Genomic DNA, 16,020 nt, shown 5'->3' on the forward strand with positions numbered 1-16,020 from the left:
TTAGCAATTGCGGGCGGGGGTGGATGAACAAACAGCTGACCAACGCATCACTAGTAGACACACACCCAGGCGTTGGTGGATGGGCGTGGGCTATGAGGGGGTTGGGTTAAGGACGCTCAGCTCCTCAAGTCGACAGCCCTAATTTCATAGACGGATTCAATCTCTCTCTCTCACACACACACACACACACACACACACAGAGAGAGAGAGAGAATCTCACACAATCATACACACACCGAATGCAAAACGGTCCAATCACGGAGAGAAAGAGGGAAAGAGCTCTCCATCTCTCTCTCTCTCTCTTTCCTGCTCTCCTTCCTTTTCTCCGACAGCCACTCTGTTGCCAGTGTTGATTGAAAACAGGTTTTAGATTTGGGGAAATGATAGGGGGAGTAATAGGCAAGCGGATGAAAGGATAGCCCTTCTGCCTTAATAGGACATGGAGCGTATATTTCCACCCGGACCCATTTAGCCGCGACGCACCGCGCTCTGGGCTCGCTCAGTAGGCCCCTTACCCACAGTCCTCTGATTGATGTCACTTGATTAGAAAGGGTCACTCTGCGAATAGATTTATTTATTTGATTAAATATTTATGTATGTATGTGTAAGGACGTGTGTGTGTGTGGATGCATGTGTGTAAGCGAGGGCCGGAGAGAGGGAGAGAAAGAGCGAGGCAGCGGAGGTAAATATAAGTTGTAATCAATAGATGACCACTCTGGAGACGGATAGCGCAGGAATGGCTGGATAGGGATGGAGGAGAGGTGGCGGCGGTGAGGAGGGATAACATGATTATAGCCTCTTTCTTTTGTGTTTTTCCCCCTCTTTCTTTGATGTGAGAAATCAACGCCAATCCTTTATTTCCCGCCCCTTTTCTGCCTTGCTTTCTTTACTTGCTTTTTATTATTTCCTTCTTTTGCTTCTGGCCTTGTCAGGTTCTTTGTTTGGTCAACTGTAAAAAGAACCGTTTCACCCTTTTCACTCATGGGAATTGGCCTATATGGATAGGGCTAAAATGAAAGGTTTTTTACAGAAGAAATATGGAAAGCATATGCATAACCATGTTAGCAATTAAAAGGAAACAGTTTGGATATAATGGGGAAATTATTAGATTAAAGGTGAGTACACAACAGTTCACCTGAATCCAAACATTACACTGTTGATTTTATGAGCATTTTACATTTACTGTACTTTCGCTGCATTTGTTAACGAAATCTGAAAATACTCTTGATACATTCAGTAACATGATAAGAATATGGGGAAGGTGCAACATAAGACAACAAAAATGACAAGGTTTTGAGTGAGAGGACTAACTGGTGTCTCCAAGTGGCCACACACCTCTCCAAAGTGTGCACAGGTCCTAAGTAATTTCAATGCACTTTTATGACTCAAAGAAGAGTCTTCATCTATTAGCTCTCCTAGCTGTGCCTTTGAGGAACTAGATCAAGCACACTTGTAGTTGTTTTGTTTGGAACACAGCACTGCATCCCCGCCATCACACAATTACTGTTTGCGCAATCCAAAAATGGCCCATTTGAAAGCTTGTTCTATTGCCAACATGACTAGTTAAATTATAAGATACGATGTTAGTGTTAGGCTTTCACAAGGCAATTCAGAGAAGCAGATCGTAATTTTGGTGCGCATAGAAAGAAGTCATGAGTGCATTCAGATGTGCGTCCGTGGCAAACTTTCTTCACAATACAACAAACAGGCTCATTCTGTTCAGGACAACCCAGGGTATAACGCCATGTCATCTTGTAACTGTACATCAAACATAGTGATCATAAACATTGACACTATATTACATGAGTGTTATGATATGGAAATGTGAAGTGCACATTTGGACTCTCACGGGTATTTGGCTTGCTTGTATGACATCAAAGCGGTATTTATTATATAATCCTCAATGTCTCATCTTTCAAAATACATTGAGTCCTCATAATTTACAGCATTTCCCTCACTCAGACAACAAAAAAGTTGCAAAATATACCCAATTAGCAGGAGGGATGGGGGCGGCAACTTGTCGTGCGCGGTGCTCAAGTTCAGAACGTCTGTCAGTCAAAACCAATACAGCGCTGTGACGTGCAGAGCCTGAGCTCTGACGTCATGTATAGCATGTTACTGGACAGCCACTGCGTCACAGTTTAGGCCCTTATCAGTGTGCAAATCTGCCATAAAGGGCTATACTTTTATTGTATAGTTTTCAACTACACACTATGTATATTTCATCTCCCAGGCTTAAACACACAAGACTGTATAGGACTACTCTCACTCGCCCTCACAACACACACACGTCCTGGATTCGCTCAGACTGGGATAACTCTAGGTGTGACTGGATTAGTGGACTGACTGGGCCGACACGCACACCCACACACACAGACCCGTGCAGCTGTAAAGTATATGTTGTGTGTGTTATCCCCTGGTCCCGGGGCAGTAATACCACATATTACTGTATTACACTCCCTGGGGAAGCTCTGCTAGGATTACAGGGCCAGACAACACAGTGGTCCTACACACTCCTTACCTGCTGGGGGGGGGGTGTTGGGTTACCAAACTTTTAACCTAGTTTAGTTTCCTTAACCTTTTGCTTTCACGGTTTCACTTTATTTGGATAGTCCGGCTAGTCCATCTATAGATGCTCTGCAGATGTTCATACTATCTGTTGATATGCAATTGCTTGCTAAATTTGTGGTTAGGGTTAGTAGATAGTTGAAAAGTAGGTAGTTGAAATGTTACTGATAGTCTGTAGAGCGTCTACAAATCATATCAAATTGTATTTGTCACATGCGCCGAATACAACCGGTGTAGACCTTACAGTGAAATACTTACTTACAAGCCCTTAACCAACAATGCAGTTTTTTAAGAAAAAAATCGATTACTAAAATCTAAAAATAACAAATAATTAAAGAGCAGCTGTAAAACAACAGTAGCAAGGCTATATACAGGGGGTACCGGTACTGAGTCAATGTGCGGAGGCACAGGTTAAATGACTAAAATGTAATATGTAAATGTAGGTAGAGTTAAAATGACTATGCACAGATAATAAACAGCAGCAGCGAAAAGGGGGAGGGGGGGGGGGGGGGGGTGCAAATAGTCCGGGTAGCCATTTGATTAGCTGTTCAGTCTTATGGCTTGGGGGTAGAAGCTGTTAAGAAGCCTTTTGGACCTAGACTTGGCGCTCCGGTACCGCTTGCCGTGCGGTAGCAGAGGGAACAGTCTATGACTAGGGTGGCTGGAGTCTTTGACAATTTTTAGGGCCTTACTCTGACACCGCCTGGTATAGAGGTCCTGGATGGCAGGAAGCTTGGCCCCAGTGATGTACTGGGGCGTACGGACTACCCCCTGTAGTGCCTTGCGGTCAGAGGCCGAGCAGTTACCATACCAGGCAGTGATGCAACCAGTCAGGATGCTCTTGATGGTGCAGCTGTATAACTTCTTGAGGATCTGAGGACCCATGCCAAATCTTTTCAGTCTCCTGATGGGTAATAGGCTTTGTCGTGCCCTCTTCACGACTGTCTTGGTGTGTTTGGACCATGATAGTTTGTTGGTGATGTGGACACCAAGGAACTTGAAGCTCTCAACCTGTTCCACTACAGGCCCGTCGATGAGAATGGGGGCATGCTCAGTCCTCTTTTCTTTCATGTAATCGACAATCATCTCCTTTTGTCTTGATCACGTTCAGGGAGAGGTTGTTATCCTGGCACCACATGGCCAGGTCTCTGAACTCCTCCCTATAGGATGTCTCATCGTTGTTGGTGATCAGGCCTACCACTGTTGTGTCGTCGGCAAACTTAATGATGGTGTTGGAGTCATGCCTGGCCATGCAGTCATGGGTGAACAGGGAGTACAGGAGGGGACTGAGCACACACCCCTGAGGGGCCCCCGTGTTGAGGATCAGCGTAGCAGATTAGTTACCTACCCTTACCACCTGGGGGCGGCCCGTCCGGAAGTCCAGGATCCAGTTGCAGAGGGAGGTGTATAGTCCCAGGGTCCTTAGCTTTGTGATTAGTTTTGAGGGCACTATGGTGTTGAACGCTGAGCTGTAGTCAATGAATAGCATTCTCACGTAGGTGTTCCTTTTGTCCAGGTGGGAAAGGGCAGTGTGGAGTGCAATAGAGATTGCATAATCTGTGGATCTGTTGGGGCGGTATGCAAATTGGAGTTGGTCTAGGGTTTCTGGCACTTCATGGCTACAGACGTGAGTGCTACAGGTCGGTAGTCATTTAGGCAGGTTACGTTAGTGTTCTTGAGCACAGGGACTATGGTGGTCTGCTTGAAACATGTTGGTATTACAGACTCAGTCAGGGACATGTTGAAAATGTCAGTGAAGACACTTGCCAGTTGGTCAGCGCATGCTCGGAGTACAAGTCCTGGTAATCCGTCTGGCCCTGCGGCCTTGTGAATGTTGATCTGTTTATAAGTCTTACTCACATCGGCTACGGAGAGCGTGATCAAATTGTCGTCCGGAACAGCTGATGCTCTCATGCATGCTTCAGTGTTGCTTGCCTCGAAGCGAGCATAAAAGTAATGCAGCTCGTCTGGTAGGCTCGTGTCACTGGGCAGCTCGCGGCTGTGCTTCCCTTTGTGGTCTGTAATAGTTTGCAAGCCCTGCCACATCCGACGACCGTCGGAGCCGATGTAGTACGATTCAATTTTAGTCCTGTATTGACGCTTTGCCTGTTTGATGGTTCGTTAGAAGGCATAGCGGGATTTCTTATAAGCGTCCGGGTTGGAGTCCCGCTCCTTGAAAGCGGCAGCTCTACCCTTTAGCTCAGTGCGGATATTGCCTGTAATCCATGGCTTCTGGTTGGGGTATGTACGTACGGTCACTGTGGGGACGACGTCATCGATGCACTAATTGATGAAGGCACTCCTCAATGCCATCAGAAGAATCCCAGAACATATTCAAGTCTGTGCTAGCATAACAGTCCTGTAGTTTAGCATCGGCATCATCTGACCACTTTATTGACCGAGTCACTGGTGCTTCCTGCTTTAGTTTTTGCTTGTAAGCAGGAATCAGTAGGATAGAGTTATGGTCAGATTTGCCAAATGGAGGACGAGGGAGAGCTTTGTACGCGTCTCTGTGTGGAGTAAAGGTGGTCTATAGGACTGATGGTAGAGGCAGATTACCCACTCTCTGTCGGATCCTTACAAGGCACCCTGACCTACGTCCCCGATATCTTTGTCTCTTTCTCATGCGAATGACAGGGATTTGGGCCTTGTCTGGTGTCTGAAGAAAATCCTTTGCATCCGACTCGTTAAAGATAAAATCTTCATCCAGTACGAAGTGAGTCATCGCTGTCCTGATATCCAGAAGATCTTTTCGGTCATAAGAGATGGTGGCAGAAACATAATGTACAAAATAAGTTTCAAATAACCCGAAAAAACACACACAAAAGCACAATTGGTTAGGAGCCCGTAAAACGGCAACCATCTCCTCTGGCGCCAAAATGGACATTTACATTTACGTCATTTAGCAGACGCTCTTATCCAGAGCGACTTACAAATAGGTGCATTCACCTTACAGCCAACTATCCATATAGCATTCACTAATATTTCTTAAATCTTTACCTTAATAGGCCTATATGACTTGTGTTTGCTGCAGGGACTACTTTTCTGTTATCGGAGAGGAGACAGAGAAGGTGTCTGTCTGTCTGATCTACATTATTGTGCCCGATTGCTGTGACTGAGTTAAACATGGAAGTAATTTCCTCCCCAGCAGGAGATCTCTAATAGAATACACAGACACATGCACACACCTAGCTGCCAGCAGTGTTCCCCCATGATAAAACAATCTCATTCTTGGCAATAATTAAATGATTTCCACAGCATTTTGTGGCACGCTTCAGCTTTCTCTCCTCCCTCCTTCACTCCCTCTCTCTGTTCTCCTCTCTGTCTCGCTCGCTCTCTGTCTGTTGTGTAGAGAATATGATTGTGTGTGTGAACCATAATTTAATTTCTCTGCATTGATCAGATATAAATTGTCCTCTCCTGATGCCTCAATCACACACAGCTCCTCTGCCCCTCTTCACAGCACTACACCTTTACCCCCTCCTTTCACTCACTTTTTCTCCCTCTCTCCCCCTCTGCTTTTCCTCCCTCCTCTCTCTCCTGCTCCCCTCTCCTCTTGTATCCTCCCTCCCCTCTCTCTCCTGCCCCCCTCTCTCCTCTTGTATCCTCCCTCTCTCCTCTCTCCCTCCGCCTCCCTCAGTCTTCTCTCTTCTGCTCGCTCTCCCTCTTCTCCCTTCTCCCTCCCTCCCTACCAGTCCATATAAGGACGGTAAGTCTGTGGGTGCGATTGTCAAATCAATTATTCCTTCTGTGCAATTACCTTCACACAAAGACGTTTCCCCGTGCTAACCGTGCTCCACCATGCTCCGACAGGTGATTTAAATGTACTGCTGTCCCAGTTGGCCGCTACGCTAGCTGCTAACAGCCATCTGCTAATAGAATATTCATGTTAGCATTAGCAAACGGTATGGCCCGGCTCCATTATTTTTCATCACGTTAGTGTTGGCGCCAGGATCGTTTTGGCCCATCTCCATTAACTTCATCATGCACACTTAATTATACCCTTGTTATTGTATACCTAGTTAGAGCGGCGCGCCGCACAGCCCTGTTACACTGCAGACAGGCCCGGCAGTGTGTCTGTGTGGTGTCTCCCTCTCTGTCATGCCTTTTTCTCTCTAGTCTTTTCTCCCTTTCTCCTGACTGTTCCTTCCTTTTCTTTCATTCTGTTTCTCCTTTTGTTTGTCTGTCTTCCTCTCCTCATTCCTCCCTTTCTCTCCTTCCTATCTTTTTTATTTTATTTTTCTCCTTCCCACTCTTTTAAAGGGAGGCCATTTATTTGAACTGCAACCCCTACTGAGAACTGGGCTTGATCTTTCTCTACTGCCCTCTCCCTCTTTCTCTCCCTCCCTCCCTCTTTCTCACTCTGACTCTTAAATCATTCTTTTATCCATTCCACACACAGTGATTGAGGGGGAAAAGAGAAAGAATGAAGAAATGCAGGAGGAGGACGAGAGAAAAAATTATTTTCTCCTACCTTTCAGAAATGATGACATGATTGCGTTCGCTTGATCATACATAATCTTCTTTCTTCTCCCCCCCCTCTCTATTCCTCAGATAAATAGTCCCCCCTCCTCTCCCCTCTACCATTCTGCTTTAACTTTCTCACCCTCTCTCTCCCCCTTTCTTCATTTTTTCCTCCCTCCTGTTCTCTCCCTTTCTCCTTCCGCTGAGGTGAGGATTATCTAGTAATGGTTGCTTGTGGCGGCTGGGTCAGCCTCACCAACCTCTGTCGTGTGTGTAAGCGAGGAAGCGAGCGCATCATCCTTTTTCCATCTGTTCCCTTCTCGGTTCCTGAGCATGCCATCTTCTGTCATGTGTGTGTTCAACCTTTGTTCCCTCTGGGCAGCTTGTCCCTGTGTATTTATACAACACCCACTAATGCACCACACAGAGAAGAAAATGAGAGCGCGAAAGAAGGGATGACAGAGAGCGAGGAGGATGGATAATAGGAGTGTAGCAGAGAGGAGAGTGGAATCGGATAGAGGAATTAATACATGTGCATATTTAGAATATATACTATATATGTTTTGTATGAAAGGGGTAGAAAGAAAGGCTTTATTGGAGATTATAAACTGGGTTGTTCGAGCCCTGAATGCTGATTGGCTGAAAGCCGTGGTCTACCACGGGTATGACAAAACATTTATTTTTACTGTTCTAATTACGTTTGTAACCAGTTTATAATAGCAGTAAGGCACCTTGGAGGTTGGTGGTGTCGTGCATATGAACAGCCCTTAGCCGTGGTATATTGGCCATATACCAAACCCCCTCGGCCTTACTGCTTAATTATAAACCGGGTAGTTCGAGCCCTGAATGCTGATTGGCTGAAAGCCGTGGTATATCAGACCCTATTCCGGGGGGGGGGGGGGGGGGGGCTACTTTGAAGCAAAGCTGTCATCAAGGCAAAGGGTGGCTACTTTGAAGAATCTCAAATGAATACGTTCGCAAGCCACTGTGTATATATATGAACCATAGACAATTAATGAACATGCACCTGTGGAACGGTCGTTAAGACACTAACAGCTTACAGATGGTAGGCAATTAAGGTCACAGTTATGAAAACTTAGGACACTAAAGAGGCCTTTCTACTGACTGTGAAAAACACCAAAAGAAAGATGCCCAGGGTCCCTACTCATCTGCGTGAACGTGCCTTAGGCATACTGCAAGGAGGCATGAGGACTGCAGATGCGGCCAGGGCAATAAATTGGACTGAGGGCTTGTAGGCCTGTTGTAAGGCAGGTCCTCACCAGACATCACCAGCAACAATGTCGCCTATGGGCACAAACCCACCATCGCTGGACCAGACAGGACTGGCAAAATGTGCTCTTCACTGGTTTTGTCTCACCAGGGGTGATGGTCAGACTCGCTTTTATCGTTGAAGGAATGAGCGTTACACCGAGGCCTGTACTCTGGAACGGGATCGATTTGGAGGTGGAGGGTCCGTCATGGTCTGGGGCGGTGTGTCACAGCATCATCGGACTGAGCTTGTTGTCATTGCAGGCAATCTCAACGCTGTGCGTTACAGGGAAGACATCCTCCTCCCTCATGTGGTACCCTTCCTGCAGGCTCATCCTGACATGACCCTCCAGCATGACAATGCCACCAGCCATACTGCTCGTTCTGTGCGTGATTTCCTGAAAGACAGGAATGTCAGTGTTCTGCCATGGCCAGCGAAGAGCCCGGATCTCAATCTCATTTGAGCACGTCTGGGACCTGTTGGATCGGAGGGTGTGGGCTAGGACCATTCCCCCCAGAAATGTCCGGGAACTTGCAGGTGCCTTGGTGGAAGAGTGGGTAACATCTCACAGCAAGAACTGGCAAATCTGGTGCAGTCCATGAGGAGGAGATGCACTGCAGTAATTATTGCAGCTGGTGGCTACACCAGATACTGACTCTTACTTTTGATTCCCCCCCCCCCCCCTTTGTTCAGGGACACATTATTACATTTCTGTTAGTCACATGTCTGTGGAACTTGTTCAGTTTCTCATTTGTTGAATCTTGTTATGTTCATACAAATATTTACACATGTTAAGTTTGCTGAAAATAAACTATTTTATATACTACCAGTCAAAAGTTTACACACACCTACTCATTCAAGGGTTTTTCTTTATTTTGACTATTTTGTTACATTGTAGAATAATAGTGAAGACATCAAAACTATGAAATAGCATTTATGGAATCATGTAGTAACCAAAAAATGTTAAACAAATCAAAATATATTTTATATTTGAGATTCTTCAAATAGCCACCCTTTGCCTTGATGACAGCTTTGCACACTCTTGGCTTAGTTTTGCCAGTTTGCGCTGTTCTGTGAAGAGAGTATTACACAGCGTTGTACGAGATCTTCGGTTTCTTGGCAATTTCTTGCATGGAATAGCCTTCATTTCTCAGAACAAGAATAGACTGACGAGTTTCAGAAGAAAGTTATTTGTTTCTTGCCATTTTGATTCTGTAATTGAACCCACAATTGCTGATGCTCCAGATACTCAACTAGTCTCAAGAAGGCCAGTTTTATTGCTTCTGTAATCAGCACAACAGTTTTCAGCTGTGCTAAGGGGTTTTCTAATGATCAATTAGCCTTTTAAAATGATAAACTTGGATTAGCAAACACACAACGTGCCATTGGAACACTGGACTGATGGTTGCTGATAATGGGCCTCTGTACGCCTATGTAGATATTCCATTAAAAATCAGCTACAATAGCCATTTACAACATTAACAATGTCTACACTGTATTTCTGATCAATTTGATGTTATTTTAATGGACAAAAAAATTGCATTTTTTTTTTGAAAACAAGGTAATTTCTAAGTGACCCCAAACTTTTGAAAGGTAGTGTACACACACAGTGCATTCGGAAAGTATTCAGACCCCTTGACTTTTCCACATTTTGTTACATTACAGCCTTATTCTAAAATGGATTAAATAGTTTTTCCCCCCCTCATCAATCTACACACAATACCCCATAATGACAAGGCAAAAACAGGTTTGTAGAGATTTTTGCAGATGTATATAAAAATAATAATAATAATGATTACAAGTATTCAGACACTTTACTCTGTACTACTACTTTACTTTACGTTGTTGAAGTACCTTTGGCAGCGATTACAGCCTCGAGTCTTCTTGGGTATGACGCTACAAGCTTGGCACACCTGTATCTGGGGAGTTTCTCCCATTCTTCTCTGCAGATCCTCTCAAGCTCTGTCATTGTTGAATGGGGAGCGTTGCTGCACAGCTGTTTTCAGGTCTCTAGAGATGTTTGATCGGGTTCAAGTCCGTGCTCTGGCTGGGCCACTCAAGGGCATTCAGAGACGTGTCCCAAAGCCACTCCTGCGTTGTCTTGGCTGTGTGCTTAGGGTCGTTGTCCTGTTGGAAGGTGAACCTTCGCCACAGTCTGAGGTACTGAGCAGGTTTTCATCAAGGATCTCTCTGTACTTTGCTCCGTTCATATTTCCCTCGATTCTGACTAGTCTCACAGTCCTTGCCGCTGAAAAACATCCCCATAGCATGATGCTGCCACCACCATGCTTCACCGTAGGAATGGTGCCAGGTTTCCTCCAGACGTGATGCTTGGCATTCAGAATCTTGTTTCTCATGGTCTGAGTCCTTTAGGTCCCTTTTGGCAACCTCCAAGCGGGCTGTCATGTGCCTTTTACTGAGGAGTGGCTTCCGTCTGGCCACTCTACCATAAAGGCCTGATTGGTGGAGTGCTGCCGAGATGGTTGTCCTTCTGGAAGGTTCTCCCATTTCCACATAGGAACTCTGGAGCTCTGTCAAAGTGACCATCGGGTTGTTGGTCACCTCCCTGACCAAGAAGGCCCTTCTCCCCCGATTGCTCAGTTTGGCCGGGGGCTGCCAGCTCTAGGAAGAGTCTTGGCGGTTCTAAACTTCTTCCAATTAAGAATGATGGAGGCCACTGTGTTCTTGGGGACCTTCAATGCTGAAGAAATGTTTTGGTACCCTTCCCCAGATCTGTGCTTCGACACAATCCTGTCTCGGAGCTCTACGGACAGTTCCTTCGACCTCATGGCTTGGTTTTTGCTCTGACATGCACTGTCAACTGTGGGACCTTATATAGACAGGTGTGTGCCTTTCCAAATCATGTCCAATCAATTGAATTTACCACAGGTGGACTCCAATCAAGTGTAGAAACATCTCAAGGATGATCAATGGAAACAGGATGCACCTGGGCTCAATTTCTAGTCTAATAGCAAAGGGTCTGAATACTTATGTAAATAAGGTATTTCTGTTTTTTATGTTTAATACATTTGCAAAAATGTCTAAACCTGTCTTCAGTTTTGAATTGGGCATCCAATGTATGGGACATTGCAACTCAATAGATGCTAGTCAGCCTTTAAAGTAAACACTTTTAAGGTAGCGGGGACCCTAACCAGCGACCTATCGGCCACCGGCCCAAGCTCCCAACCACCAGGCCACCAACCCTCCAAGATCCCCCCCCCCCCCCCACACACACACACACACACACAATTCCCTGAGAGCTGTTCCTCAACCATCTGTTCCCCCCCCGAAAGAATATACATCATAATAAAATGCCTCTTCCTCCATTCCCCCCACCAAGCCTCCGTCTCCCAATGCACCAACGAAATGAAAAAATAAATTGAAATACTAAGGAGAACAACAATGCAAAAAACAAAAGACATCAAGGACAACAAAAATCTAAACATCACGGCCAACTGTATACATTTGAGTGCATGTCTGGCACTATTGTTTGAATGAGAGCGTGTGTATATGCATGTGTACACGCATACAAGCACCTGCGCGGCATCAGTCTCAGGCAAACAGGCTTTGGATGTAACAACATTGTCATTCAAACTTTGTGTTTTTTTTACTTTTATCTTTGACGTCATTCTATCCCCCGCCCAGCAACTCCACTTCCACTTGTCTCCAGTTCCACATCCCAACCCTCAGCTTCCCTCAGCCCATCCCACCTATCTCTGCTGGCCACCCTCTTCGGATTTCTAATCGCCAGATATCTTTCAACTATGCTGTGATGTTTAACATACAATTTGTATCTATCTAATCGAATAGAATCCACAGATTGCGAGTTGAAGATAAATACAGTGGGGAAAAAAAGTATTTGGTCAGCCACCAATTGTGCAAGTTCTCCCACTTAAAAAGATGAGAGAGGCCTGTAATTTTCATCATAGGTACACGTCAACTATGACAGACAAAATGAGGGGAAAAAAATCCAGAAAATCACATTGTAGGATTTTTTATGAATTTATTTGCAAATTATGGTGGAAAATAAGTATTTGGTCAATAACAAAAGTTTCTCAATACTTTGTTATATACCCTTTGTTGGCAATGACACAGGTCAAACGTTTTCTGTAAGTCTTCACAAGGTTTTCACACACTGTTGCTGGTATTTTGGCCCATTCCTCCATGCAGGTCTCCTCTAGAGCAGTGATGTTTTGGGGCTGTCGCTGGGCAACACGGACTTTCAACTCCCTCCAAAGATTTTCTATGGGGTTGAGATCTGGAGACTGGCTAGGCCACTCCAGGACCTTGAAATGCTTCTTACGAAGCCACTCCTTCGTTGCCCGGGCGGTGCGTTTGGGATCATTGTCATGCTGAAAGACCCAGCCACGTTTCATCTTCAATGCCCTTGCTGATGGAAGGAGGTTTTCACTCAAAATCTCACGATACATGGCCCCATTCATTCTTTCCTTTACACGGATCAGTCGTCCTGGTCCCTTTGCAGAAAAACAGCCCCAAAGCATGATATTTCCACCCCCATGCTTCACAGTAGGTATGGTGTTCTTTGGATGCAACTCAGCATTCTTTGTCCTCCAAACACGACGAGTTGAGTTTTTACCCAAAAGTTATATTTTGGTTTCATCTGACCATATGACATTCTCCCAATCCTCTTCTGGATCATCCAAATGCACTCTAGCAAACTTCAGACGGGCCTGGACATGTACTGGCTTAAGCAGGGGGACACGTCTGGCACTGCAGGATTTGAGTCCCTGGCGGCGTAGTGTGTTACTGATGGTAGGCTTTGTTACTTTGGTCCCAGCTCTCTGCAGGTCATTCACTAGGTCCCCCCGTGTGGTTCTGGGATTTTTGCTCACCGTTCTTGTGATCATTTTGACCCCACGGGGTGAGATCTTGCGTGGAGCCCCAGATCGAGGGAGATTATCAGTGGTCTTGTATGTCTTCCATTTCCTAATAATTGCTCCCACAGTTGATTTCTTCAAACCAAGCTGCTTACCTATTGCAGATTCAGTCTTCCCAGCCTGGTGCAGGTCTACAATTTTGTTTCTGGTGTCCTTTGACAGCTCTTTGGTCTTGGCCATAGTGGAGTTTGGAGTGTGACTGTTTGAGGTTGTGGACAGGTGTCTTTTATACTGATAACAAGTTCAAACAGGTGTCATTAATACAGGTAACGAGTGGAGGACAGAGGAGCCTCTTAAAGAAGCAGTTACAGGTCTGTGAGAGCCAGAAATCTTGCTTGTTTGTAGGTGACCAAATACTTATTTTCCACCATAATTTGCAAATAAATTTATTAAAAATCCTATAATGTGATTTTCTGGATATTTTTTTCTCATTTTGTCTGTCATAGTTGACGTGTACCTATGATGAAAATTACAGGCCTCTCTCATCTTTTTAAGTGGGAGAACTTGCACAATTGGTGGCTGACTAAATACTTTTTTCCCCCACTGTACTTTTACTAAGAATATTAGTATATTAGTAATTGACTGACCAGGTCTCTCTAGATCTCCCAACAATGCTATTTCTAGGGTCAATTTCAGATTGCTATGCATTTTCAGCCATTCCTGAACCTGAGACCAGAAACAGGCTTCATGAGGGCAATACCATAACAAATGGTCTATTGATTCTGTATCCTCACAATAAAATCTGCAGAGCTGCGATGATTGTATGCCACCAAATATTCAACATTGTGTTGGTGGCAAGAATTCTATACAATAATTTTAGCTGAAAAGCACGTAGTCTTGAATCTTGCGTCGTTTTATATATCAACTCATACACCCTGTGCCATAGAATCGGTACATCAAAAATCTCTTCCCAGCTATTTTGCAATCTGTGTGGCACAGCTGTCAACATCCTGGTCCTTTCCTATTTATGCTATTTTTATTCCTCTGCCAGTTTTGATCCTTTTATATTGGGCAGACAGACCAGTTCCCTACCTCCTCCCGCTGCCACCTGTCTCCTCCATTTTTGGGGCAATCTTTTGATATATTGAATAAGCAAATTATTTCAGAAGACATCAAATGTATTTGGTTGCAATGTTATACATCAAGGGTGGTCAACCATCCTCCAGGAGAGCTAATACCCTTGTGCAGGCTTTTATTCCAGTCCCCCCTCAAACAAACCACATTTTAGAAATTAACTGCTCAACCGGACCTTGATAAACTGGCTCTGATGTGTTTGAGCAGGGCTTGATCAAAAGCCTGCACACCCAGTAGCTCTCCAGACTGAGGGTTGACCATATGTGTTTTATACAGTTGCCTAACAGGTATTCCACTTTGTCAGGGGTTAAGTGCCTTGCACAACGACAGCTAAGAGTGATATAAACACCAAATCTTGTATTTCTACCAGAGAGAATATTGTCATACAGTGCAATATTTGACACTGTTGTGCTTCTGAACGCTGTCTTAAAGACTGACCATGTTCTTCAATCATTTCTCTCTTCTCCCTTCCTCCTCTCCAGGGAGGGTTAAGAAATTATGGAAGGCAGAGATGGAGGTCTACAGGAAGTTAAAAGATGTTCCTGACCGCTCCCTCCTTGCCAGTGGTTACTCTGAGGTCAACCTCTCCAAACTCTTCCAAGCCTTCACTACCCTCAAGTAAATCCTGCCTCAACTCCTCCATCACAGTCCTCATTGATTTAATGACTTTACTGACAGCTAAGGAGTCCTATCAGCATTGAAGTTTGGGCAGTGAAGGCCCACCTCCTCTGGATTTGACTATCATTATGGATGTGACTTGGTTTACCTAAAATAAAATAAAATTCTCAGACAATATATTTCTCAGTGACTGTCAGCCCTGATGTTGGTATGGGTGTTAAGGCACAGAATGATTCTGGTAATGCTTGTACATGATGCTTGTGTGTTTGTTAAAGTTGCATTGACCCTTGGCTCTTGATGCCTTTTCTTTATATGCATTATCATTTTACTACATTTGAGTGAGATTAGGAGGATGGCGTGTATAGGGTCTTTGTATGAAATGAGGCCTTGATTTACATAATGATGTGTGTGAAAGATTACAGGCAGTCGGTGTGACCCTTGCTCTCATATCAGCACATCTCTCTCTTATCAACCCATTATGATTGGCTGCTGAGATGGGGCTAAATACCCTCTCTACTCCCCCCACACACTGTCAAACACACACTCTGTGACCTAGTCACACTTTTTTTAGGGAGGTGGTGGTGGGTGACAATCAGAGCTAAATGAGACACCAGAGGATGGCTGGCTGAGGGGGGCAGATGACTTCTCACCACTCTCACTCACACACACACACACACACATACTCTCTCACACATGCAATTAGCCAATGATACAAGCCCTGGCCAAAGAGTCTACTGGACTCCTGCCTCGAATGGACACTTGTTAGCATTACCCCCATTCATTGTGTGTGGGTGTGAGAGAGAGAGATGGACAGCGAGAGAGAGGATGGGTGGTGAAATAGATGGGGTGAGGGAGGGCAGGTGTTGTGTTCCCTCGTTCTTTAGTGTTCGTATTGAACAGGTGACGTCGCTGTCTAACCTTCCTCTGTTTAAGTGATGTCTTTGGAATGGCCTCCTTCACACTTTCCTTTTCTGTTGCTATGAAAATTGGCTTTTTAATGTGTGTAATTTTCCACTTTCTCGTTCTAAATGTTGTGTATTTTTGTAGAGATTCATAATCTTATATTTTGATACGGAAAGTGTTTTGTACAACATTTGATACTGAAGCTTAAATAAAAGTGAAATAACT

The 16,020-nt window shown here is 44.8% G+C and overlaps 1 protein-coding gene across 1 annotated transcript in view; it reads left to right on the forward strand.

Annotated features, from left to right (window-relative positions):
* The window catches only part of pola1 (polymerase (DNA directed), alpha 1), an 88,975-nt gene extending 72,955 nt beyond the window's left edge, over positions 1–16,020 (forward strand). The window contains exon 37 of the mRNA XM_084152248.1: positions 14,757–16,020. Within this exon, the coding sequence (XP_084008374.1) occupies positions 14,757–14,896 (140 nt within the window). The 3' untranslated portion in view covers positions 14,897–16,020. The remainder of the gene's footprint in view (positions 1–14,756) is intronic.

Source organism: Coregonus lavaretus (assembly GCF_964263955.1).
Source record: "Coregonus lavaretus genome assembly, chromosome: 34".
NCBI classification, from domain to species: domain Eukaryota; kingdom Metazoa; phylum Chordata; class Actinopteri; order Salmoniformes; family Salmonidae; genus Coregonus; species Coregonus lavaretus.